The sequence below is a fragment of the Somniosus microcephalus genome, chromosome 30 (genome assembly GCF_052327205.1).
Source record: "Somniosus microcephalus isolate GS21.2 chromosome 30, FLI_Smic_1.0, whole genome shotgun sequence".
Taxonomy (NCBI): domain Eukaryota; kingdom Metazoa; phylum Chordata; class Chondrichthyes; order Squaliformes; family Somniosidae; genus Somniosus; species Somniosus microcephalus.
Window position 1 is genome coordinate 41,987,647 of NC_141016.1, and position 27,695 is coordinate 42,015,341.

Consider the following 27,695-nt stretch of genomic DNA (forward strand, 5'->3'; position numbering starts at 1 on the left):
CGGAACCCCACGAGCCCTCGCCGACCACGCAAACACCAGCATCAACACCGGATAAGGCACCAGCACCGGATAAGGCAACACCACTGCTGCGGCGATCGGAGAGGCTTACGAAGCCTCCGGACAGACTGACCTACCAGAATTGGTAGTACACTTCACCCCGCCGGACTTAATTCTAAACAAGGGGTGAATGTGGTAAACCACGTTCACTATCGTATCACTGTTAGTAGTTAGCACTGTTCACCACTGTTCGTTATAACTGTATCACTGACCACTATTGTATCACGGTACGAGGTCGCCTCTTGCCACACTGCTATACCTGGGATGACCACTGCTGACTCCGCCTTGGCTCCACCCACCAGGCCAGGTATAAAGGTGAGCGACTGGCTGGTATTCCTCCTGCTTGGATCGGATCACCCACGAGAGTGGGCTCTGTTATTTAGTCAATAAAAACCTTTAGTCACCTTCGTAACTCTTCGCCTTTTATTGGCGGAATTGATAGGTATATCAGACTGTGACTATTTTCTTGTTCAGTATTATTTCTTTGTACTGGATGTTTAATGCTTAATAAACTTGTTTTACCTATACACAGTATACCTGTACCCAGAGTGGTTTGTGTAGTCACGGACACATTATTATAAGAGCTTAATAAAGCTACACATAAGCACGACAAAGACCGTAATGCCAACTCTCACGAATTAATCGCGAGAAACGCGATTTTAATGAAAATTTTCCCCCACGTGATCGAACTGTGAAAAGTCATGATATTTTTCCTACTTTATTAATCTTCGTTATGTCTCCCGGTGATTGGCTGCTCTGGGACGCGAGGGTTAGGTCAGGCGGGTAAGGTTTCAGGGGGTCCGCAAGTAATGTCCCCTTTAAGGTGCTCCCGCGCAGTCAACTCGCTGGTTTTTCAAATGGGGAAAAACCGCGTATGAGTGGTATTTTCAAGGCCGTGCAGCCCCTAAAAGGGGTCGCGCACCCAAAAAATTAATGGGAACATTGTCCGCAAGTTGGTTTGTCCCATTACTAATTTGTTTTTCCCATCTTGAGGCGATTTGGAATAGTCTCAGACTGCACAAGCGTTCTTTCTCGCTGTTCGGCTGGACACCATTTTTGCGAGTTCACTGGCTTGTACGGATTTATCTCGGTAGGTTTTTTTATTTTTATTTCCCCCCACGTTCAGCCCACTCACTGCTTTTAACTATTAAATAAAATAGAGGGAGCTAGAACTTCTTGAAACCTGAGCAGAGGGATATTAGTGATGTTACTGCCACCCTAGCTCAGATCTGGTAACTCAGGGATCGAACCCAGGCACCTTTCTGCTCTTATATTAAGTAAAACAAAAATAATAATAAATATACAATAGCAAAATACTGCGGATGCTGGAAATCTGAAATAACAGAAAATGTTGGAAACACTCAGCAGGTCAGGCGGCATCCGTGGAGAGAGAAACAGAGTTAACGTTTCAGGTTGATGACCCTTCGTCAGAACTCATAATAAATATATATGCTTAATTGTATAACTAATTTTTATACAGAAAAAAACTCTAATTTTACAGGGCATCCCCGAATTTCTTTATAACATGGGAGGGGGGCCTCGGAAGCAAGAGGCCCGAGGATCGACAGAAATCAGTCCTCAAGCCACATCTGCATACTCAGGGCGAGCTGTCAACACTGGTCGCGCCTCCACGGGCAGCTTGCTCAAGCAAAGATATCAATGCCAGCACCAGCCCTCAGGCAAGTCCCAGGAGGGGGCTTGGGGTGGCTTATGATGGGGGGGGGTTCCCAAAACGTACTTTGGGTGCCAGCTGCAGGGACTGCATCGCATGGTGGTTGTGTTGGGCACCAGCTGAAGAGTGGTGATAACGGGTAGGATTTTTAAAAAGTTTTTTGTAAAGCATTTTCAGATGCAGTAATATAATTTTTCTAAAGAGCTGTGGCCTGTTAAGAGATTAAATAAAGCCACTAATGAGGCTTATAAACCAACTCTCAATCTATATTAGTTTATATGTTTAAAAAAAAGAGCAACTCAAGCTTTCGATACCAAATCTCATGATTTTTAAGAGTTTGTCTCCTGGTTTATGAGGTGGCGAGATTGGCAATACCGCAAAGACCAGGGTAATAGATTGGAGATTTTGAGGGGCTGAAAAATGCATCACTTTACACTTTTCTGCATTAAATTTCATCTGCCACATGTCTGCCCATTCCACCAGCCTGTCTATGTCTTCCTGAGGTCTATCGCCCTCCTCCTCACTGTTCACTATACTTCCAAGTTTTGTGTCACCTGCAAATTTTGAAATTGTTCCCTGTACACCCACGTCCAAGTCATTAATATATATTAAGAAAAGCAGTGGTCCTAGAACCGACCCCTGGGGAACACCACTGTATACCTTCCTCCAGTCCGAAAAACTCCGTTTTCTGTCACTTAGCCAATTCCGTATCCAGGCTGCCACTGTCCCTTTTATTCCATGGGCTTCAACTTTGCTGGCAAGTCTATTATGTGGCACTTTGTCGAACCGCATTACCCTCATCAGAAAACTTGATCAAGTTAGTTAAACACAATTTGCCTTTAACAAATCTGTGTAGGCTTTCCTTAATTAATCCACACTTATCCAAGTGACTGTTGATTTTGTCTCTGATTACTGTTTCTAAAAGCTTCCCGATGACCGAGGTTATAAACTGACTGGCCAGTAGTTGCTGGTTTATCTTTACACCCTTTTTTGAACAATGATGTAACGTTTGCAATTCTCCAGTCCTCTGGCACCACCCCCGTATCTAAGGAGGATTGGAATATTATGGCCAGTACCTCCGCGATTTCTGCCCTCAATTCCCTCAGCATCCTAGGATGCAGCCCGTCCACTCCTGGCAATTTTTCTACTTTAAGTACAGCAGCCTTTCTAATACCTCTTTATCCTATCAAGTGTCTCCACTACCTCCTCCTTCACTATGTCTATGGCAGCATCCTCTTCCTTGGTGAAGACAGATGCAAAGTACTCATTTAGTACCTCAACCATACCCTCTGCCTCCATGAATAGCTCTCCTTTTTGGTCCCTAATCGGCCCCACCCCTCCTCTAACTACCCTTTTACTATTTATATGCCTATAGAAGACTTTTGGATAAGCTTTTATGTTGGCTGCCATTCTATTCTCATATCCTCTCTTTGCCCTTCTTATTTTCTCTTTCACTTCCCCTTTGACCTTTCTATATACAGCCTGATTCGCAGATATATTTGCAACCTGACAGCTGTCATCTGGTGATAACAAAAGCAAACCAAGCAGTGACCATGAAAGCTTCCAGATTGTTGTAAAAACCCACTGGCACTGATCAGGAGGATCGGAGAACTGCTCTTCAGGAAGGGACTTGCCACTGGGCAGGTGTGGCAGGTTCCTCCTTACCTGGCCTGGCCTACGTGGGACTCCAGTCCTATGCTACGTGGTTGACTCATAATACCTCAGGGCAACTCGGGATGGGCAATAAATAATGCCACGTCAGTGTCACCCTCATCTTAAGAATAAATAATAACATAATTAAAGGCCTGCCTTCCTGTTAATTAATGCATGATCCTTCAAACAGACCAAATGCCTGGATACCCTTTTGGGTAAAGAGCAGGGGTGTGGTACCCCACACCGCTCTCCGGTGCCCGCTAAGAGTGCAGTGGCTCGACTTCCAAAATAAACCAGCCACAGTTCTCCGATCCTCCTGATCAGTGCCAGTGTACCTGTGGACTATAAATGAGAACAGGATCGAGGCTGGCTGTGATGCCGTGTATAGTTGAATAGCCTGTTGCTCATACATGAACTGGGAAAGTACCAGAAGTCAGCAGCTCAAGAAAGCGGAGGAAAGAAAATTGGGAACTAAGATCAATGAATAATCATACTGATGCCAAATTACACATTGAGATACAAGCTATTTGCTGTGCTCTTTTAGGATCGGTGTAGATTGTGCTTGGCCTCATTACAATCCACCCTCCTCTCACAGCGTCTGTGACGTGGTTGTGTGTCGCATTCACTTTTTCACTGCTGCTGGGGCCAGTCAAGCCTAAGTACATCTTTATTTCTAGGAGAGTCTGATACACCAGAGGTAGGAATCCCAGTAACTGCCAGAAGCTCATTATCTGCCAGAAGCTCATTATCTGCGTACTCACATGATGCAGCACGTGGACCCGATACGCTCCCTCACCCGGCTTCCCATCGTGAACCACATTACCGATCAGGTCATACGTGGTGTGTTTGTGTATGGCCTGAACCTCCTCAGACAGGTATTCTCGCAAGTCCACATTCCTGAAGCACACATTTCAATACACAAGTCAATTTTATTACTGCATTTCCAGATCACTGTTTGGTGTTTTGTAATATTGGGAACCTCACTATGCACCCACCCTATAGAAAATGACAGTACAAGTGGTTAGCACTGTTGCCTCACAGCGCCAGGGACCCGGGTTTGAATCCGGCCTCGGGCGACTGTGTGGAGTTTGCACATTCTCCCCGTGTTTGCGTGGGTTTTCTTCGGGTGCTCCGGTTTCCTCCCACAGTCCAAAGATGTGTAGGTTAGGTTGATTGGCTATGATAAATTGACCCTTAGTATTAGGGGGATTAAATGCGTGGGGTTACAGGGATAGGGTGGGATATGTGTCGGTGCAGGCTCGATGGGCCGAAATGGCCTCTATCTGCACTGTGGGGTTTCTGTGATGTCTTCTCCCTTCCCCTCACCTTCGGTTGGGTGAACAGAGTCCAGTCTACGACAAACTGTACAGACCCCATTATGAAACTGCCTCTGGTAGCACACTTCATTATTTGGTGACTTGCCTCCAGCTAACTTTCCTCTCCCCAGAATATCTACGCTATTCTGGAAAACTCGCACCAAAGTGGAGGCCGCAGCGCCAACACCAAATGCAGTGAAGCTGCTGCCCAGGTATCCAAGATAAGAGTTAAACTGTCCCACCGCATGATTTCCCTTCAGATTCAACCTTCCGTCTACGTTGTGTTCGCTGACGCCAGCTGAGGCAGCAGTTGAGGGCCTACAACTGGCTCAGTGCCCCTGGGCTGGGGAGAAAGCAGAACATTTCAGCCAGTGTTCCTGCGCCAGATCACTGGAAGGGCATGAGTGGATGTCAGCTGAGGTCTTGGCGCCATGATGGAGAACCTGGTAACATTCATCATCTAGTCTCACGTTTCGAATGAGCACGTGGTCAAGGGCTGCTGATGGCAAGAGTCAGCACTTTCAGAAAGAGAAGGGAAGGATAGAGAGAGAAAACTGTAAACAGTAAATATAAGTGTACATGGCTTACGTGATTGGGAAGTTAACAATGGTGGGGTTCTTCTCTATGAAGAAGTTGTTCTTTGTGAATCTCTTGATGTAGAAGATGAGGTAAGGTGGGAGCTTCGTCAGCTGGAACCTCTTCAGGAAATTCTCCTTGTAGGTTTTATACTCCTGCAGAAAATACAGAGAACGTTTTCTACTGTTCGAGTTTGCATTTACATCGTGAGCGCAGGACATCCCAAAGCACTTCACAGCCAATGCAGTACAGGAAACTTTCTGGTATCCGGCACTGACGGGACTGAGCTGGTGCCGTCCCATCAAAACTGCTGTATAAACCAGCGCTAATGTTAAAACATACGGAGCTTTTCAGCTCCGTGTGAATCAACAAACCCTGTTGCTTAGCAACCGCTTCAAAACAGTCGGCCGCAGCTTAAAAGTGTCTCTGTAACTAAGCAACAGCTTCAGCTAGACCTTGCAGAGCCTGACTGGGGAAAAAAAAAGCAACGAGAAGTAAAAAAACTTATAGGAAACGGCTCCTGAATTTTGCCGGTAGATGGAGCTTTCCGGACTTTTAACCTCCGGTTCACAGAATCACAGAAACCCCACAGTGCAGATAGAGGCCATTTCGGCCCATCGAGCCTGCACCGACACATATCCCACCCGACCCCCGTAACCCCTACACCGACATATCCCACCCGACCCCCGTAACCCCTACACCAACACATATCCCACCCGATCCCCGTAACCCCTACACCGACACATATCCCACCCGATCCCCGTAACCCCACGTATTTAATCCCCCTAACACTAAGGGTCAATTTATCATAGCCAATCAACCTAACCCGCACATCTTTTTTGGACTGTGGGAGGAAACCGGAGCACCCGGAGGAAACCCACGCAAACACGGGGAGAATGTGCAAACTCCACACAGACAGTCACCCAAGGCCGGATTCGAACCCGGGTCCCTGGCGCTGTGAGGCAACAGTGCTAACCACTATGCCACCGTGCTGCCCTTAAACGAAAGTTTCCTGTACTTTGGAAGTGTAGTCACTGTTGTAATGCAGGCAAACAGGCGTACGGTGGTGTGGTGGTGAAGTTACTAGATGAGTAATCCAGAGGCCTGGACTAATATTCCCGAGAATGTGAGTTAAAATCCCACCACGGCAGTTTGAGAATTTGAATTTAGTTTTTAAAATCAGGGAATTATTATTTATTTATTTATTTTTAAAGCTGGTCGTCAGTAAAAAGTAATAATGAAGCTGTCAGATTGTGGTAAATACCCAACAGGTTCACTACTGTCCTTTATGGACGGAAGCTTGTCGTCCTTACCCGGTCTGGCCTATATGTGACTCCATCGCCACAGCAATGTGCTTGACTCGTAACTGCCCTCTGAAATGGCCTAGCAAGCCACTCATTTGTATCAGGGCAACTAGAGATGGGCAATAAAGGCCGGCCTTGCCAGTGACACACTGAGAATTAATAAACACAGCGACCAATTTGCGCACAGCAAGGTCCCACAAACAGCATTGCAATACATGACCAGAAAATCTGTTTTAGTGATGTTGGTTGAGAAATAAATATTGGCCAGGACAGCAAGAGAATACTGCTCTTTTCAAAAATGTGCCATGGGATCTTTTACATCCACCCGAGGGCAGGTGGGGCCTCAGTTTAACCTGTCATCCTCAGTACTGCACCCCCGACAGTGCAGCACTCCCTCAGTACTGCACCCCCGACAGTGCAGCACTCCCTCAGTACTGCACCCCTGACAGTGCAGCACTCCCTCAGTACTGCACCCCTGACAGTGCAGCACTCCCTCAGTACTGCACCCCTGACAGTGCAGCACTTCCTCAGTACTGCACCCCCGACAGTGCAGCACTCCCTCAGTACTGCACCCCCGACAGTGCAGCACGCCCTCAGTACTGCACCCCTGACAGTGCAGCACTCCCTCAGTACTGCACCCCTGACAGTGCAGCACTCCCTCAGTACTGCACCCCTGACAGTGCAGCACTTCCTCAGTACTGCACCCGACAGTGCAGCACTTCCTCAGTACTGCACCCCCGACAGTGCAGCACTCCCTCAGTACTGCACCCCTGACAGTGCAGCACTCCCTCAGTACTGCACCCCTGACAGTGCAGCACTCCCTCAGTACTGCACCCCTGACAGTGCAGCACTCCCTCAGTACTGCACCCGACAGTGCAGCACTTCCTCAGTACTGCACCCCCGACAGTGCAGCACTCCCTCAGTACTGCACCCCCGACAGTGCAGCACGCCCTCAGTACTGCACCCCTGACAGTGCAGCACTCCCTCAGTACTGCACCCGACAGTGCAGCACTCCCTCAGTACTGCACCCCCGACAGTGCAGCACTCCCTCAGTACTGCACCCCTGACAGTGCACCACTTCCTCAGTACTGCACCCCCGACAGTGCAGCACTCCCTCAGTACTGCACCCGACAGTGCACCACTTCCTCAGTACAGCACCCCTGACAGTGCAGCACTCCCTCAGTACTGCACCCCTGACAGTGCAGCACTCCCTCAGTACAGCACCCCTGACAGTGCACCACTTCCTCAGTACTGCACCCCTGACAGTGCACCACTCCCTCAGTACTGCACCCCCGACAGTGCACCACTTCCTCAGTACTGCACCCCTGACAGTGCAGCACTCCCTCAGTACTGCACCCCTGACAGTGCACCACTTCCTCAGTACTGCACCCCTGACAGTGCACCACTTCCTCAGTACAGCACCCCTGACAGTGCAGCACTCCCTCAGTACTGCACCCGACAGTGCAGCACTCCCTCAGTACTGCACCCGACAGTGCACCACTTCCTCAGTACTGCACCCGACAGTGCAGCACTCCCTCAATACTGCACCGACAGTGCAGCACTCCCTCAGTAGTGCACCACTTCCTCAGTACTGCACCCCTGACAGTGCAGCACTCCCTCAATACTGCACCCCCGACAGTGCAGCACTCCCTCAGTACAGCACCCCTGACAGTGCACCACTTCCTCAGTACTGCACCCGACAGTGCAGCACTCCCTCAGTACTGCACCCCCGACAGTGCAGCACTCCCTCAATACTGCACCCCCGACAGTGCAGCACTCCCTCAGTACAGCACCCCTGACAGTGCACCACTTCCTCAGTACTGCACCCGACAGTGCAGCACTCCCTCAATACTGCACCCCCGACAGTGCAGCACTCCCTCAGTACTGCACCCCCGACAGTGCAGCACTCCCTCAGTACTGCACCCCCGACAGTGCAGCACTCCCTCAGTACTGCACCCTTGACAGTGCAGCACTCCCTCAGTACTGCACCCTTGACAGTGCACCACTTCCTCAGTACTGCACCCCTGACAGTGCAGCACTCCCTCAATACTGCACCCTTGACAGTGCAGCACTCCCTCAGTACTGCACCCCTGACAGTGCAGCACTCCCTCAGCATGGTGGCATAGTGGTTAGCACTGTTGCCTCACAGCGCCAGGGACCCGGGTTCGAATCCGGCCTCGGGCGACTGTCTGTGTGGAGTTTGCACATTCTCCCCGTGTTTGCGTGGGTTTACTCCGGGTGCTCCGGTTTCCTCCCACAGTCCAAAGATGTGCGGGTTAGGTTGATTGGCTATGATAAATTGACCCTTAGTGTTAGTGGGATTAAATACGGTGTGTTACGGGGATAGGGTGGGATATGTGTTGGTGTAGGGGTTACAGGGATCGGGTGGGATATGTGTCGGTGCAGGCTCGATGGGCCGAAATGGCCTCTATCTGCACTGTGGGGTTTCTGTGTGTTTCTGTGTGAGTACTGCACCCCTGACAGTGCAGCACTCCCTCAGTACTGCACCCCTGACAGTGCAGCACTTGCTCAGTACTGCACTGGTGTGTCAGCCTAGATTATGGGCTCACGTTAAAAAAGCAGACTGGATCTTGGGCTTTATAAATAGAGGCATAGAGTACAAAAGCAAGGAAGTTATGGTAAACTTTTATAAATCACTGGTTAGGATTCAGTTAGTGTATTGTGTCCAATTCTGGGCACCACACTTTAGGAAGGATGTCAAGCCCTTGGTGAAGGTGCAGAGGAGATTTACTAGAATGGTTCCAGGGATGAGGGACGTCAGTTATGTGGGGAGGCTAGAGCAGCTGGGATTGTTCTCCTTAAAGCGGAGGGAGTTATGGGGAGATTTACTAGAGATGTTCAAAATGATGAGGGGTTTTGTTAGAGCAGATTGGGAGAAACTGTTTCCATTGGCAGGAGGATCGGTATCTCGAGGACACAGATTTAAGATAATTGGCAAAAAATCCAGTGGGTAAATGAGGGGATTTTTTTTACGCAGCGAGTTGTTGTGATCTGGAATGCACTACCTGAAAGGATGGTGGAACAAGGTTCAATAGTAACTTTCAAAAGGGAATTGGATATGTACTTGAAAAGGAGAAATTGACAGGGCTATAGGGAATGAGCTGGCGAGTGGGACTAATTGGAGAGCTCGTTCAAAGAGCCGGCACAGACACAATGGGCTGAATGGCCTCCTTCTGTGCTGTGTGATTCTATGCAGTCTTTGGAGTGGGGCTTGAACCTACAATCTTCTAACTCGGGTACCACTGAGGCAAGGCTGACACCTAATAAATGGAAACAACCCATGTATGCGTCAGCACTGACAGGGCATTGCCACAGAAGGGCTTTTATAGGTCAGCAGCAGTGACCAGCTCAAAGTCGAATTTTGTTCACTCCTATTATAGACTCAGCAATCTGCGCTGCCCACTTAGTTCAATTCATTCAGCTCTGTTTACTAAGAACAGTCATTTCTCGTTGCCTTTCGCATTTTGTAACAACCTTCTCTGTGATGCCGTTGAACTTTGCCAAGATGTTGAAGAGCGGGACCTGCGGAATGATCAGCTGCTCCTTCTCATCTTTGTAGAGAGGGGCTGTGGGAAGGTCAAGGGTCAAGTATAAAAACGTAGACTCGGTCATAGTTTCCTTGAACTCCTCCATTTCCAACAGTTGCTCTTTCTCCTCTGGTGTCTACACAGAGGATAGAAAAAAAAGTTAAAAGGGAAGCTTTTAAAATATAAATTCTATTAAAATTTTGAACATCAGGGCAAGCCACTGGCAGCTGACTAATCTCCATGCTCACTGCATTACCACAGGCTGAACAGTCACAAGAGGAACCTTTATCCCACCCATCCATCAAGCTGACAGGATGCAAGCTCAGCTCTCAAGGTGACGGACAGTGTTTTATATCATTCCCTCAGGCTTGCTGGAATCGCTCTGTTCCCCTTTAAGAAGTGCACAGCGCTCATTGCCATGTTTCTGTTTCTAAAATCAATCAAATACAAGCCATTGGTCCACCAGTTTTCAGCACACGGTTTTTGATCAGTAGGAAAAGGCCACTAGGCCCAATAAGCCTGTCTTTGTTTGTGGTCTCAGCCCAACCTACCCATCCTTCTAACCGATCCATCAATCCTTTCTGTCGATCTAATTCTTTTTTCAGCGCATTCATAACAACCTTCCCTGTAAATTTATTCCACAACTCTACCATCCGATGGGTAAATAAGTTCTGCCTGACCATCAACACTGACCTGAAAGTCAAATTAGTATAAATGTTAATTAAATATTGCACACAGGTTAGAACGATTCTCCAGAAGTGAACTAATAGATAATAAAAAGTTGACTGAAGGCCATTACAGATATTTTATTTTAGATTCTTAAATAAAGCTAAATAATTTAAATATCAGCACTAAATTGGCAATCTCAGATAGCCCACAGAATCCTCAGACGGAAAAATGTCACAGTGGTGCAGTAGTGGGTGTTCATCTAAGGTTGAGGCTAAAGCATCTGTTGGGAGCTTCACGCTGTATCAAACCCACGCTGCACTTTACCCGAGAGAGATTAAAAGGGCAGTGTAGAGGGAGCTTTACTCTGTATCTAACCCGTGCTGTACCTGCACTGGGAGTGTTTGATGGGACAGTGTAGAGGGAGCTTTACTCTGTATCTAACCCCGTGCTGTACCTGCCCTGGGAGTGTTTGATGGGACAGTGTAGAGGGAGCTTTACTCTGTATCTAACCCCATGCTGCACTTTACCCGAGAGAGATTAAAAGGGCAGTGTAGAGGGAGCTTTACTCTGTATCTAACCCCGTGCTGTACCTGCCCTGGGAGTGTTTGATGGGACAGTGTAGAGGGAGCTTTACTCTGTATCTAACCCCGTGCTGTACCTGCCCTGGGAGTGTTTGATGGGACAGTGTAGAGGGAGCTTTACTCTGTATCTAACCCCGTGCTGTACCTGCCCTGGGAGTGTTTGATGGGGACAGTGTAGAGGGAGCTTTACTCTGTATCTAACCCCGTGCTGTACCTGCCCTGGGAGTGTTTGATGGGACAGTGTAGAGGGAGCTTTACTCTGTATCTAACCTGTGCTGTACCTGCCCTGGGAGTGTTTGATGGGATAGTGTAGAGGGAGCTTTACTCTGTATCTAACCCCATGCTGCACTTTACCCGAGAGAGATTAAAAGGGCAGTGTAGAGGGAGCTTTACTCTGTATCTAACCCCGTGCTGTACCTGCCCTGGGAGTGTTTGATGGGACAGTGTAGAGGGAGCTTTACTCTGTATCTAACCCCGTGCTGTACCTGCCCTGGGAGTGTTTGATGGGACAGTGTAGAGGGAGCTTTACTCTGTATCTAACCCCGTGCTGTACCTGCCCTGGGAGTGTTTGATGGGGACAGTGTAGAGGGAGCTTTACTCTGTATCTAACCCCGTGCTGTACCTGCCCTGGGAGTGTTTGATGGGACAGTGTAGAGGGAGCTTTACTCTGTATCTAACCTGTGCTGTACCTGCCCTGGGAGTGTTTGATGGGATAGTGTAGAGGGAGCTTTACTCTGTATCTAACCCCGTGCTGTACCTACCCTGGGAGTGTTTGTTGGGATAGTGTAGAGGGAGCTTTACTCTGTATCTAACCCCGTGCTGTACCTGCCCTGGGAGTGTTTGTTGGGACAGTGTAGAGGGAGCTTTACTCTGTATCTAACCCCGTGCTGTACCTACCCTGGGAGTGTTTGTTGGGATAGTGTAGAGGGAGCTTTACTCTGTATCTAACCCCGTGCTGTACCTGCCCTGGGAGTGTTTGATGGGGCAGTGTAGAGGGAACTTTACTCTGTATCTAACCCGTGCTGTACCTGTCCTGGGAGTGTTTGTTGGGATAGTGTAGAGGGAACTTTACTCTGTATCTAACCCGTGCTGTACCTGCCCTGGGAGTGTTTGATGGACAGTGTAGAGGGAACTTTACTCTGTATCTAACCCGTGCTGTACCTGCCCTGGGAGTGTTTGATGGGACAGTGTAGAGGGAGCTTTACTCTGTATCTAACCAGTGCTGTACCTGCCCTGGGAGTGTTTGATGGGACAGTGTAGAGGGAGTTTTACTCTGTATCTAACCCCATGCTGTACCTGCCCTGGGAGTGTTTGATGGGACAGTGTAGAGGGAACTTTACTCTGTATCTAACCAGTGCTGTACCTGCCCTGAGAGTGTTTGATGGGACAGTGTAGAGGGAACTTTACTCTGTATCTAACCCGTGCTGTACCTGCCCTGGGAGTGTTTGATGGGACAGTGTAGAGGGAACTTTACTCTGTATCTAACCCGTGCTGTACCTGCCCTGGGAGTGTTTGATGGGACAGTGTAGAGGGAGCTTTACTCTGTATCTAACCCGTGCTGTACCTGCCCTGGGAGTGTTTGTTGGGATAGTGTAGAGGGAACTTTACCCTGTATCTAACCCATGCTGTACCTGCCCTGGGAGTGTTTGTTGGGATAGTGTAGAGGGAACTTTACTCTGTATCTAACCCGTGCTGTACCTGCCCTGGGGATTGTTTGATGGGACAGTGTAGAGGGAGCTTTACTCTGTATCTAACCCGTGCTGTACCTGCCCTGGGAGTGTTTGATGGGACAGTGCAGAGGGAGCTTTACTCTGTATCTAACCCGTGCTGTACCTGCCCTGGGAGTGTTTGATGGGACAGTGTAGAGGGAGCTTTACTCTGTATCTAACCCGTGCTGTACCTGCCCTGGGAGTGTTTAATGGGACAGTGCAGAGGGAGCTTTACTCTGTATCTAACCCGTGCTGTACCTGCCCTGGGAGTGTTTGATGGGACAGTGTAGAGGGAGCTTTACTCTGTATCTAACCTGTGCTGTACCTGCCCTGGGAGTGTTTAATGGGACAGTGCAGAGGGAGCTTTACTCTGTATCTAACCCGTGCTGTACCTGCCCTGGGAGGTGCTCCATTTCCAGCACTAACATCCTTCACCTTCATGAGCTCTATATTCACGTAAAATAGTAAAAAAAAGTGAAACATTCGGAACTTTTTTTGAAATGGAGGGTTTGAACTAGAATTGTTTCAGGTTACGGAAGTGGCAGACTCTATGTCGACTTGCATTACTGGCTACTTTATGCCACCATGTGGCTAAAAGAGTAAGTGCATTTAAAAACATATCAAACAAATGGGGGTCAGGGTGAAAACCACGAGTCAGACTGGGAGTTGCACTGTGACCTTAATACTGCAATGATTGCTAAGAGGACAGCACCACCCGTGAAGCTGTGGCAACAACGTATTTCTGCAATACAATTTCCGGTGTTTCAGATCCGGAAGACACTCAGTTTTTCCACTTCTCCTGTGAGGAAGAAGCCCGGGCCACACAAGTGCCAGGCAATGACTATCTCCAACAAACGAGTCTAACCACCGACCCTTGACATTCAACGGCATTACCATCGCTGAATCCCCCACCATCAACATCCTGGGGGTCACCATTGACCAGAAACTTAACTGGACCAGCAACATAAATACTGTGGCAACAAGAGCAGGCCAGAGGCTGGGAATTCTGTGGCGAGTGTCTCATCTCCTGACTCCCCAAAGCCTTTCCACCATCTACAAGGCACAAGTAAGGAGTGTGATGGAATACTCTCCACTTGCCTGGATGAGTGCAGCTCCAACAACACTCAAGAAGCTCCACACAATCCAGGACAAAGCAGCTCGCTTGATTGTCACCCAATCCACCACCTTAAACATTCACTCCCTCCACCACCGGCGTACCGTGGCTGCAGTGTGTACCATCTACAAGATGCACTGCAGCAACTCGCCAAGGCTTCTTCGGCAGCACCTCCCAAACCCGCGACCTCTTCCACCTAGAAGGACAAGGGCAGCAGGTGCATGGGAACACCACCACCTCCAAGTCACACACCATCCTGACTTGGAAATATATCGCCGTTCCTTCATCGTCGCTGGGTCAAAATCCTGGAACTCCCTCCCGGACAGCACTATGGGAGTACTTCCAGCACTCGGACTGCAGCGGTTTAAGGCGGCGGCTCACCACCACCTTCTCAAGGGCAACTAGGGATGGGCAATAAATGCCGGCCTTGTCAGCGACGCCTACATCCCAGGAACGAATATTGAAAAAACACACCTTCTGAGAGTCAGTCCACTGCCCAACAGAATCACAATCTGTCCTGTCCGGTCCTGCTGACCAGAGGAAAAGATAAGGAAAAACATACAGAATAAAAGGCCAAAAGGAGCAATGATAATGAAGGGTACTAACCAGGTCCGGTGGAGGCAGCTTCTTCGTAAATATCCGCATGGATCCCTGGAACACACTGTTGATGATGGCTGCAAATGAGGAATATTTTCCAACGTTAAGAAACCACGTAGAATAAAGTAAGAGAAAGACCACAGTAACACTAGAATCACCAGGGGCTCTGCATTACCCACCCGCTCATTCACTGCCACTGGGATAGGGATAGCTCACAGGAAACACCAGTGCTTCCAGGACAGTGAGTCCCTGGTATGGAATTACATGGCTTTTGAAAACAAAATGGCAAGCTGCCTTGCTTCCTGTTTTTTTTTTACAAAACCAGATTTTACTCCCCCCACCCAAAGGCCATGACTCTCGCTGTGGGACGATTCCATGGGTATCAGGATCCCGACAGGAACTCACTAAATGGCCAATCTCCAGCGTGAGCCTTGGCACTTTATTTGACCTAGATATTGGGGCATCAGTGAGTCCATTCCTGGCCATTTCTGCCATGCACTTTGCTGCACAGGGTCACTGAACGGTCACCAGGAGTAGGATTCTGGTTCCCCTCTCTAGCCCGAAGGTGCTGAGGCCAACTGCACCACCACTCCATTGAGATTAGCTGAAACTCAGCACAGACCATGGAATTGAAGCCGCGACCTTGCTGCTCCACATCAGTCAGTTACACAGCACTTGCCGCATTGACCCATTAAGACATGGCCGTCGCTTAATACTGTCCAGTGTTCCCATAACTAGATGGTAAGCTTAAACCTCTCAAGACTCTTAGAGCAATATATATTTTCACAGCACTGTCACCAGCATTTCAGTGAAGTGTAACGGTGGGCATGTGTGAAACTTTCATAGTGTCCCTCTGAACTGTGAAAACCCAGGAAACACAGGTTGTGTACATGGGTAGGTGTGCCCAACTCCTGATGCTACTTACTCTTCTTCTTCTTGTTCCCTCCTAGCGCCATGTGGAGTGCGTTTAGGAACCAGGAGAGGAAATCGACAGCATCACCTGCGACAACAGTAAAAAATTCCACTCTGAACATCGGCTGCAAACGTTTTGGGGAATTACTGACAAAAAATACAATTCTTTGATTTTCAGGGTTCCCTTTGCACTAGGAAATAAAGTCATTGTCTAAATAGAGAACTGCACTGGCACACTAAAATAAAAACAAACGCTGGATTTACACAGTAGGTGTGTCAGCAATTGAAAGGGAAAAGAGAGGTCAATGCTTTAGAGTGTACAGCCTGTGTCAGAACACGGAATGAAAAGTTCCACCTAAAACAGTTCCCTGTTTGGCTACAACATAAAAACTGACTGTAAAAGCTTCTATAGATATGTATAAGAGAAAAAGATTGGTGAAGTCAAGCATAGGTCCCTTGCAGTCAGAAGCAGGGGAATTTATAATGGGGAACAAAGAAATGGCTGACCAATTAAATACATAGTTTGGTTCTGTCTTCACAAAAGAGGACACAAATAACCTCCCAGAGATGTCGGGGAACATAGGGTCTAATAAGACGGAGGAATTGAATGAAATCAGTATTTGTAGGGAAATGGTGTTAGGGAAATTGACGGGATTGAAGGCCGATATATCCCCAGGGCCTGATAATCTACATCCTAGGGTACTTAAGGAAGTGGCCCTAGAAATAATAGATGCATTGCTGGTCATCTTCCAAAATTCTATAGACTCTGGAATAGTTCCCATGGATTGGACGGTAGCTAATGTAACCCCACTATTTAAAAAAGGTGGTACAGGAAACTTTGGTTTATCCGGAGATTAACTGTCCGGAATGCTCGAGCCACCGGCAAAAATCAGGAGCCGTTTCGTTAGGTTTTTTTTCTTTTCGTTGCTTTTTTTTCACCAGTCAGGCTCTGCAAGGTCTCGCTGAAGCTGTTGCTAAGCTACAGAGACGCTTGCAAGGTACGGCCGACTGTTTAGAAGCTGTTGCTAAGCAACAGGGTTTATTGCCAGATACGGAGCTCAAAATCTCCGTATGTTTCAACATCAGCGCTGGTTTGTCCGACAGTTTTGATGGGACGGCAACAGCTCGGTCCCGTCGGTGCCGGATAGCACAAAGTTTCCTGTAGAAAGAAACCGGGGAATTATAGACCAGTAAGCCTGACATCGGTAGTGGGGAAAATGCTAGAGTCCATTATAAAAGATGTAATAGCAGAGCACTTGGAAAACAATGACAGGATCGGACAAAGTCAACATGGATTTACAAAAGGTAAATCATGCTTGATTAATCTACTGGAATTTTTTGAGGATGTAACTGGTAGGATAAGGGAGAACCAGTGGATGTGGTGTATTTGGACTTTCAGAAGGCTTTCGATAAGGTCCCGCATAAGAGATTGGCATGTAAAGTTAAAGCACATGGGATTGGGGGTAAGGTACTGACTTGGATAGAGAACTGGTTGGCAGACAGGAAGCAAATAGTTGGAATAAACGGGTCTTTTTCCGAGTGGCAGGCAGTGACTAGTGGGGTACCGCACTAACATCCTTCACCTTCATGAGCTCTATATTCACGTAAAATAGTCAAAAAAAGTGAAACATTCGGAACTTTTTTTGAAATGGAGGGTTTGAACTAGAATTGTTTCAGGTTCCGGAAGTGGCAGACTCTGTGTCGACTTGCATTACTGGCTACTTTATGCCACCATGTGGCTAAAAGAGTAAGTGCATTTAAAAACATATCAAACAAATGGGGGTCAGGGTGAAAACCACGAGTCAGACTGGGAGTTGCACTGTGACCTTAATACTGCAATGATTGCTAAGGGGACAGCACCACCTGTGAAGCTGTGGCAACAATGTATTTCTGCAATACAATTTCTGGTGTTTCAGATCCGGAAGACACTCAGTTTTTCCACTTCTCCTGTGAGGAAGAAGCTGGCAGTCTGCCCGGGCCACACAAGTGCCAGGCAATGACTATCTCCAACAAGCTCCAGGACCCCAGCTATTCACAATATATATTAATGATCTAGACGAGGGAACTAGATGTAATATCTCCAAGTTTGCAGATGACACAAAGCTGGGTGGCCATGTGTGCTGCGAGGAAGATGCAGAGAAACTCCAATATGATTTGGACAGGTTGGGTGATTGGGCAGATGCATGGCAGATGTAGTATAATGTGGATAAATGCGAGGTTATCCACTTTGGTGGCAAAAACAGGAAGACAGATTATTATCGGAACGGCAATAGGTTGGGAAAAGGGGAAGTGCAACGAGACCTGGGTATCCTTGTGCACCAGTCGCTGAAGGTAAGCATGCAGGTGCAGCAGTTGGTTAAGTAGGCAAATGGTATGTTGGCCTTCATAGCGAGAGGGTTTGAGTACAGGAACAAGGATGTCTTGCTGCAGTTGTACAGGGCCTTGGTGAGACCACACCTTGAGTATTGTGTGCAGTTTTGGTCGCTTTATCGGAGGAAGGATGTTCTTGCCATGGAGGGAGTGCAGCAAAGATTCACCAGACTGATAACTGGGATGGCAGGAATGACGTACGAGGAGAGATTGGGTCGATTGGGCTTATATTCGCTAGAGTTTAGAAGAATGAGAGGGGATCTCATTGAAACTTATAAAATTCTAACAGGACTAGACAGACTAGATGCAGGAAGGATGTTCCCGATGGCGGGGAAGTCCAGAACCAGGGGTCACAGTCTAAGGATAAGGGGTAAGCCATTTAGGACTGAGATGAGGGGGAATTTCTTCACCCAGAGAGTGGTGAACCTGTGGAATTCTCTACCACAGAAGGCAGTTGAGGCCAATTCATTAAATATATTCAAGAAAGAGTTGGATATATTTCTCAAGGCTAAAGGGATCAAGGGATATGGGGAGAAGGCAGGGACAGGGTACTGAATTTGGATGATCAGCCATGATCTCATTGAATGGCAGAGCAGGCTCGAGGGGCCGAATGGCCTACTCCTGCTCCTATCTTCTATCTTTCTATGTTTCTATGTTACAAAGGGACCTGCGTGTTTTTCAGCATGTTCTGGCTTTATTTGTAGCATCTGAAGCTTCCCCTTTTACCTCTACACTAAAGGGTCTCCTGTGCTGTTGCTATGGTAAGTCGGAGGTTATAGTCGAAGCTTGTGAGGCTTTGGTGCACTGATGCACTATTAACAGAAACAGTAATATAATTCTGTCCAAAGCAGTATTACAGTAGATAAAACACTGACTGCCGCTCACTCAGCTCATCGCTGTTTGTGGTGCTGTTGGCACTTTTCCTACATAATAAACACTGCACTTCATCGAGCAATCCATTGTGCACTTCATCGAGCTTTGAGACATTTGCACATGAAAGACCCAGTTATAACTGCAAGGGTTTCATACTTTAAAACTTTTAATATTTGAGCACAATGGGATTTTAAAGCTGTTTTCAAATGACCATTCCTGATGTGCATCAAGTGCATATGTTCTGTGATTCTACACACTGATTATATTTATTAAACATTACAAATTAGCAGTAAGAAAAAAACATACTTTGAAAGCAACAAAACACAACGGGATAGAATTTCAGTGGGAGTTCTTGCGATCTCCCGCCATATCTGCGGCTGAATATCGCAGAAACCCCAAAGAAGCGGTGTAAACAACCGGTTATGCTGCTTTTCCGTGGCTTCCAGCCATATTTTGATGCAGTTACAGGGGGTAATCGGGAAAAGCCCCATAGAAATTCCACCTCCATCAGTTCTAAAGGGGTTTATGAAGCAGCCTCTGTGCTGAGTTAGCTGCGCTCATACAGGGCAGCTGCTCTAAAGAACAAACCTGGAGCGATATAGCGCTTTTCATGACCTCGGGACTTGTCAAAGTGGTTCACAGCCAATCAAGCACTTTTGAAGTGTAGTCACTGTGTAATGTAGGCAAACACGGCAGCCAATTTGCAGTCAACAAGGTCCCAGAAACAGCAACGAGATGAATGACCAGATCATCTAACATTTAGTGGTATTGGTCGAGGGATAAATATTGGCCAGGGCACCAAGAGCTTTCCTGTTCCTCTTCGAATAGTACCATGGGCTCTTTTACATCCACCTGAACAGGCAGAGGGGGCCTTGGTTTAACATCTCATCCAAGATGGCACCTCCGACAGTGCAGCACTCCTTCAGTACAGGAAACTCTTTTTTATCCGGCACCTAACTAACCGGAAATCTCTGTTAACCGGCAAAATTCAGGAGTAGGTTCAGGTAAGTTTTACTTCATATTAGTGGCCTGTTCCTGGATCTGTGGCCGGGTTCCTGCACCTGTTGCTAAGCAACAGGGACGCTTGGATCTTGTGGTCGGAGTTCCTGCACCTGTTGCTAAGCAACAGGGAAGCCTGGATTTGTTGCTGTGTACGGAGCTCTCACACCTTTTACTATACCTCTCTGTAATCCGGACTTTTTGATAAATCGGCACCATGCCGGTCCCGTTGGTGCTGGATAAAAAAGAGTTTCCTGTACTGCACTGAAATGTCCGCCTAGTTTATGGGCTCAAGTCTGTGGAAGCGGGCTTAAACCCACAAACCTTCTCACTCAGAGGTGAGAATGCTACTACAGTACTAAGCCACGGCTGACACTACAGTGTTCCCTGGGTGAGGAAAAGGAAAAATCAACTAGGGCTCCCACTCCAGAACACGATCCACTGAACCCTGATGGAAACGGAGCCGACTACGGAGGCCAGTGTGAGGCTCGGCCTGGTGCCTGCTGACAATTCTCCGATAAGGCTCATGCATGACAAACGACCAGAGGGCGCCCGTTGCCTGAGGAACTGAACTGCTGTATGAGTAGCAGCTTCAGGAGAAAGTTGGCCAAAAAAAAGAGCCTCGAAAAGCAGAAATGACCTGGAGGAATCGGGGTGTGAGGGGATGCAATACCTTTCACTAGCACGGCAGGCCTCTTGTAGGTTTTGCACACAGGTAGGGCTCTCAATAATCTAGCAGCAACGTAGCTGTGCTGCACAATCGTCTCTTAAACTATGAACAGCCTCGGAGAGCTGATCTGCCAAAGGTCGAATGATTCCCACTCCTGTGAAAAGCTATCTCACGGTAATAAAATTAATTTGTTGCACAGTCTCCTCCTCGAACTCATTCTTTCCCCAAGGCCTCATGTGGGACTCTTCACCTCCTTTACTAATCACTACTTCCTAATTAACCTCTCACTCTTTTCAGCCTCGTATTGGTCTACACAAAGGCTCCTGGCCCTTCACCACAGCTTCTGAATATAAAAGGCAGAAATTACAAGTATAGGACTCTGGAGTTGATGACTTCTGTGTAGCAGCTCACTCAAACGCCCCAGAGGATCAGGCTCAATAACCCTTCCCAGTGCCTTATCAGCCCAGCTTTGAAATCTAGCAGTAGCTGAAATGAAGAGAGGAAATCCTGTGAAAGGCTACATTAGCGCTTAGCCCATCTCATTAACAATAAACATAGAAACATAGGAGTAGGCCATTCGGCCCTTCGAGCCTGCTCCGCCATTCAATATGATCATGGCTGATCCTCGATCTCAATACCATATTCCCACTCTCTCCCCATACCCCTTGATGCCTTTTGTGTCTACAAATCTATCTACAGGAAACTTTGTGCTGTCCGGCACCGACGGGACCGAGCTGTTGCCGTTCCCTCAAAACTGCCGGACACACCAGCGCTGATGTTGAAAGATACGGAAGCTTCTGAGCTCCGTATCTGTCAACAAACCCAACAGCTTCTAAACAGTCCAAGTGTCTCTGTAGCTTAGCAACAGCTTCAGCAGACCTTGCAGAGCTTGACTGTTGAGGAAAAAAGCAACGAGAAGAAAAAAATCCTAACGAAAACGGCACCTGATTTTTGCCGGTGGCTCGAGCATTCCGGACAGTTAGCCTCCGGATAACACAAAGTTTCCTGTATCTCCTTCTTAAATATATTCAGATTTGGCCTCCACAGCCTTCTGTGGTAGAGAATTCCACAGGTTCACCACCCTCTGTGAAGAAATTTCTCCTCATCTCAGTCCTAAATGTCCTACCTCGTATCCTGAGACTGTGGCCCCTGGTTCTAGACCCCCCAGCCAGGGGAAACATCCTCCCTGCATCCAGTCTGTCTAGCCCGGTCAGAATTTTATACGTTTCAATGAGATCCCCTCTCATTCTTATAAACTCTAGTGAATACAGGCCTAGTCGACCCAATCTCTCCTCATACGACAGTCCTGCCATCCCAGGAATCAGTCTGGTGAACCTTCGCTGCACTCCCTCTATGGCAAGTATATCCTTTCTTAGGTAAGGAGACTAAAACTGCACACAGTACTCCAGGTGTGGTCTCACCAAGGCCCTGTACAACTGTAGTAAGACATTCTTGCTCCTGTACTCAAATCCTCTTGCAATGAAGGCCAACATACCATTTGCCTTCCTAACTGCTTGCTGCACCTGCATGTTTGCTTTCAGTGACTAGTGTACAAGGACACCCAGGTCCCTTTGTCCATCAACATTTCCCAATCGATCACAATTTAAATAATACTCTGCCTTTCTACTTTTCCTAGCAAAGTGGATAACTTCACATTTATCCACATTATACTGCATCTGCCATGTATTTGCCCACTCACTCAACTTGTCTAAATCACCTTGAAGCCTCTTTGCATCCTCCTCACAACTCACAATCCCACCTAGTTTTGTGTCGTCAGCAAACTTGGAATATTACATTTGGTTCCCTCATCCAAATCATTGATATATATTGTGAATAGCTGGGGCCCAAGCACTGATCCCTGGGGTACCCCACTAGTCACCGCCTGCCACCCCGAAAAAGACCCATTCATTCCTACTGTTTCCTGTCTGTTAACCAATTTTCAATCCATGCCAGTATATTACCCCTTATCCCATGTGCTTTAATTTTGCACACTAACCTCTTATGTGGGACTTTATCAAAGACCTTCTGAAAGTCCAAATACACTACGTCCACTGGTTCTCCCTTATCTATTCTACCAGTTACATCCTCAAAAAACTTCAGTAGGTTTGTCAAACACGATTTCCCTTTCATAAATCCATGTTGACTTTGTCTAATCCCGTGGATATTTTCTAAGTGTCCTATTATCACATCCTTTATAATAGACTCCAGCATTTTCCCTACTACTGATGTTAGGCTAATCGGTCTGTAGTTCCCTGTTTTCTCTCTTCCCTCCATTTTTAAATAATGGGGTTACATTTTCCACCCTCCAATCTGCAGGAACTGTTCCATAATCTATAGAATTTTGGAAGATGCATCCACTATTTCCATGGCTACCTCTTTTCGTACTCTGGGATTCAGATTATCAGGCCCTGGGGATTTATCAGCTTTCAGTCCCATTAATTTCTCCAGCACTATTTTTTAGTAATACTAATACTAATTTCCTTTAATTCCTCCTTCTCACTAGATCCTTGGTCCCCTAGCATTTCTGGGAAGTTATTTGTGTCCTCTTCGGTGAAGACAGAACCAAAGTATTTGTTTAATTGCTCAGCCATTTCCTTGTTCCCCATTATAAATTCTCCCGTTTCTGGCTGTAAGGGACCTACATTTGTCTTCACTAATCTTTTTCTTTTTACATACTTGTAGAAGCTTTTACAGTCCGCTTTATGTTCCTTGCAAGTTTACTCTCATACTCTTATTTTTTCCCCTCTTAATCAATGTCTTGGTCCTTTTTATGCTGAACTCTAAACTGCTCCCAATCCTCAGGCTTGCTACTTTTTCTGGCAACTTTATATGACTTCTCTTTGGATCTAATACTATCCTTAATTTCTTTTGTTAGCCATGGTTGGGCCGCTTTTCCTTTTGTGTTTTTGCGGCAGAAAGGAATGTATAACTGTTGCAATTCATGCATTCGTTCCTTAAATGTTAGCCATTGCCTATCCACCGTCATACCTTTTAATGAAGCTCCCCAATCTATCATAGCCAACTCCCTCCTCATACCTTCGTAGTTTCCTTTGTTTAGATTTAGGATCCTAGTTTCGGATTGGACCATCTTAATGAAGAATTCTATCATGTTATGGTCACTCTTCCCTAAAGGACCCCGCACAACAAGATTATTAATTAACCCCTTCTTATTGGCTCCTCAACGTACTGGTCCTCCCTCGCAATTCAGAACTATCTGTATCCTTAAAGCAAAGCTTGGCCAATCCCCTGTGTGCAAGTGTGCAAGCTGCTGTGAAAGCTTTACTCAGCCACTGCTGGCTCACTAGCTCACCCTGTTTGGTAATCTGGAAACGCTTCTTGCTGCACAGCACTACAGCCTGCAACATCTCATGCGGGGAAACGTGAGCCTTGAAGTTCCTGGGATTCCTGAGTTTTCTCATCAGCTCTCCGAATCTCTGCACCAGCAGGAACATGATGTCTCCTGGAGGCCGCTTGATGTCCTTGTAGTTCTCTTCCTCCAAGAAATAGTTCCGTAGTGGAGGCACGTTCGACAGGGCCTGAAACAGAAGCAGGGACAGGTGAAGTCCTCGAGATGTCAAAGGTGGCGCGGAAAGGAAAGCCACAGAAGGACAACTGCCCCATCAGATACAGAACACTGCTCCTAAAATCTAGCACAAACCTCAAGTGTGTCGCACTGTGCTTTATTTACCCCATACTGCCGACATACACAGCAGCTGTCATTTTATTCTCTTTTTTTCCACCCCAATTTTCTCCCTTTTCTCCACAAGATCCCGATTCCTTGGTGCAGTACATGTCACACGGGCACTAGCCATTCTTCATGTGTGAGCCCAGACAGTGAGCGCTGGCAGGCATCACACTGAAACTGATCCTTTCCTCATCCACCCTCCGTATGTTTGCACTGCCCAGCAAGAGCCCAGGGCGATATTTCCCCCTCCCAAAGACCAGGCATACTGAAGGTATTTGTAGTATTCCCATTACATCTTGGCTGCTAACGGCTAAATCAACGCAGGCCAGGTATCAAACCTGGAACCACCATGGCTCCCTCAGCTGCTCACTGCCCTGACCATCGAAGAGTCAGCATCATTCCTAATGTAGATCTTACTCTAGTCTAGATTTAGATTTCCTTACCTGTAGCACCACATTGGCATAGTCGTTGGCCTTGATGTTGTTCAGTCCCACAATTCCTGGCAGATAGGTGGTCCCATCGTAAGCCCGCGACAACTTGGACTGTTTGTCCAGGTTTGCAATGTGCTGTTTTGTGAAAGTTGGTTTCAGTACGTACTGGAAAACAAAGGACAGGAGTATGTATACTCATCACGGCCTCCTCACACACAGGAAGAGGGAGCAACTGCAACATCAAATGCAATGAAAAACACTACACCGCATTATTCAATAGTACTGAAAGGGATGGCCCTCAAATACTCAGTCAAACCTCAACAAACATCTAATACGAGTTCAGGACAGCAGGAATGAGGCCAAGGCTGTGCCAAGGATTTCCTGAAAATGAACTAAGGAAGCACCATTAGTGCAAAGCTTTAACATGATTTGCTTATCCTGTGATTGATGTTTGTATCTTCTCAGTAAAGCTGTTCCAGAAAACTGAACAGGCATTTCTTGGGTTACAGAATAAACTTGCATTTCACACAGAATTTTATAGAAAAAGACTTGCATTTATACAGCGCCTTTCACGACCACTGGACGTCCCAAAGCGCTTTACAGCCAATGAAGTACTTTTTGAAGTGTGGTCACTGTTGTAATGTGGGAAACGTGGCAGCAAGCTCCCACTAACAGCAATGTGATAATGACCGGATAATCTGTTTTAGATGTTAGTTGAGGGATGAATATCAGCCAGGACACTGGAGAGAACTCCCCTGCTCGTCTTCGAAATAGTGCCATGGGATCTTTTACATCCATCTGAGAGCAGGCGGGGCCTCGGTTTAACGTCTCGTCTGAAAGACAGCACCTCTGACAGTGCAGCACTCCCTCAGCGCTGCACTGGAGTGTCAGCCTAGATTTTTGTACTCAAGTCTCAGGAGTGGGACTTGAACCCACAACCTCCTGACTCAGAGGCGAGGGTGCTGCCCACCGAGCCACAGCTAACGCATATAGCATAGAAGGAAGCCATTTGGCCCATGACAAAGCTCTCCGTTTAGCCCCATTTCCCTGCCAATTGCCTATGCATTTTATTTTTCATGTAAAAAGTATACCCATGGATTAGGCTTTTCCCACTATTTCTGGTAGGCAATTCTATGTTCCAACAACCCTCTGCAAAAATCTCCGAGCTTCTCCCTTTGTTCTTTAGGTGATAATGTGGAATTTATGTCCTCTAATTACTAACTCCCTGGCAGTGGAAAGAGTTTCTCCCAATTTACCTCATCAAACCTCTAAGAATTGTGAACATACTGGATACTCAGGGCCTACAATCCATAATACACGCGCCATACAGTTTACACTGTTTCGCTGAAAACCGATATACTCTCCGGTATCGCAAGAGCTAGATGCGTACAGAGACAAACATTAAAGAAAGCAGACATTTTGCCTCCCACAATGGCTCAGTGAGTAACGGAACCACTCAGATAAAGAGGATTCCAACTTGGATTCCTGGTGCATGCGGAGTTAACGGATTGCAGCTTGTGCAGGATTCGGGACTCTACACCTGGTCTCGGTGCCACTGAGCTGGGTGGAGTGAGGGAGAAATCAGTTAGGATTCCTGTTCCTGATCGCCGACTGTGCAGACATAAGGCGAGGACAGGATCAGGCAGTCAACACTCGCTACCTGGGCTCACTCATCAAGAACGGTCACTTGGGCAAGGTTCTGGAAGACTATTTCAATTGTGGAACTGTACCCCAAGCATGTCCCAACCTTCAAGAAAGGGAGAAATCATGAAAAGGAGAAATCATGAAAAGGAAAAAAAAGGATCCAACTGTACAATCAGCAGTCAAGTGGAAGAATCATTATGATCTTGTTTAAAGTACATCACCGGCATGATCTGCCAACTGTACAGGAAGAATGAAACAGCTTGCAAAGTAATGAGCCATACAGACCAGAAGGTCTCAGTGTGGAAATTGACATTATACTTAGCATGCTGGGTAAAATAAAATGGCCAAGTAGAAATAAGCTATCAAGGGGTTAAAAGAACAAACTTGCTTAGGTTGTAGTTAAAGCAGAGAAGCAAATGTGTCACAACGTGTCTAGGACCAAGAGACCTTTCAAAATAACCACCCACATTGAGGATGTGATAACAGCTGTATTGACTCACTAGCACAAGGGAGGCACAAGGCTATAGAATAGATAAACTATTAATGATTGTTGCTAGACAAAGAAGCAAAACTATTGAGTAAGCTGCTCATTTCGGTAACAAGATTCAGACAGAACCTCCTGACAGGATATATGATTAAATAACCTTGTCTGGAGATATTTCTGTCCTGCGGACCTTTTGATCGTCCTTGTGCAAACTCTTAATTTGTTCAAACTGATACAATACCATTACACGTGATATATGGAACGCCTGCTTGTGTGAGTGTATAAATATGCTGCATTCGCTGATGTTCTTTGGAGTTGTTGGCCTAGCCTTTGTCCAGGCAGCTCGCCCCTTGTGCAAGTAAAAATAAACTAACAATCTGACGGTACTGCTTGTGTTTTAGAGTCTTACTCGGAGTCGAGATTTCGACATCAGGTACGATCCTTCGCCTGTACGGAGTAAGCTGATTTGAGCTGGGACAATTGTTGGCGTGCTACAATCAGCATCAGTATGCCTCAGTTAAGTTAGAGGGACTGGAACTCAGTCAGGTTTCTCGCCTCAGATCACCATTCAGTGACCCTGCTGGAAAGTACACAGCAGATAATTTAGAGCAGGACTTTCACGGCCACTGTTCTCTGGTGCCACACGCTTACCGTGATGTCCTCGAGGGAGGAGTCAATGATTTCGTAGTTGTCGGGTAAGCAGTAGAACTTCAACGTGTGCAGATTCAGAAAGACGTGGTGCCCAACCTGAACACTATGAATGTTTGCATATGATTTCAGGCCTCGTCCTAAGAAACACAAATCACTTACAATCAAACACACATCAACATT

At 47.0% G+C, this 27,695-nt stretch overlaps 1 protein-coding gene across 2 annotated transcripts in view; it reads right to left on the reverse strand.

Moving 5' to 3' along the window:
* Positions 1–27,695, reverse strand: part of usp39 (ubiquitin specific peptidase 39) — a 73,029-nt gene that overhangs the window by 32,079 nt on the left and 13,255 nt on the right. For both annotated transcript variants that reach the window (XM_085971371.1, XM_085971370.1), the window contains exons 4-11: positions 27,516–27,652; positions 24,749–24,901; positions 23,931–24,156; positions 15,722–15,796; positions 14,806–14,873; positions 10,074–10,262; positions 5,287–5,429; positions 4,144–4,279 (exon numbers count right to left, since the gene is read on the reverse strand). In XM_085971371.1, the coding sequence (XP_085827497.1) occupies positions 4,144–4,279; positions 5,287–5,429; positions 10,074–10,262; positions 14,806–14,873; positions 15,722–15,796; positions 23,931–24,156; positions 24,749–24,901; positions 27,516–27,652 (1,127 nt within the window). The remainder of the gene's footprint in view (positions 1–4,143; positions 4,280–5,286; positions 5,430–10,073; positions 10,263–14,805; positions 14,874–15,721; positions 15,797–23,930; positions 24,157–24,748; positions 24,902–27,515; positions 27,653–27,695) is intronic.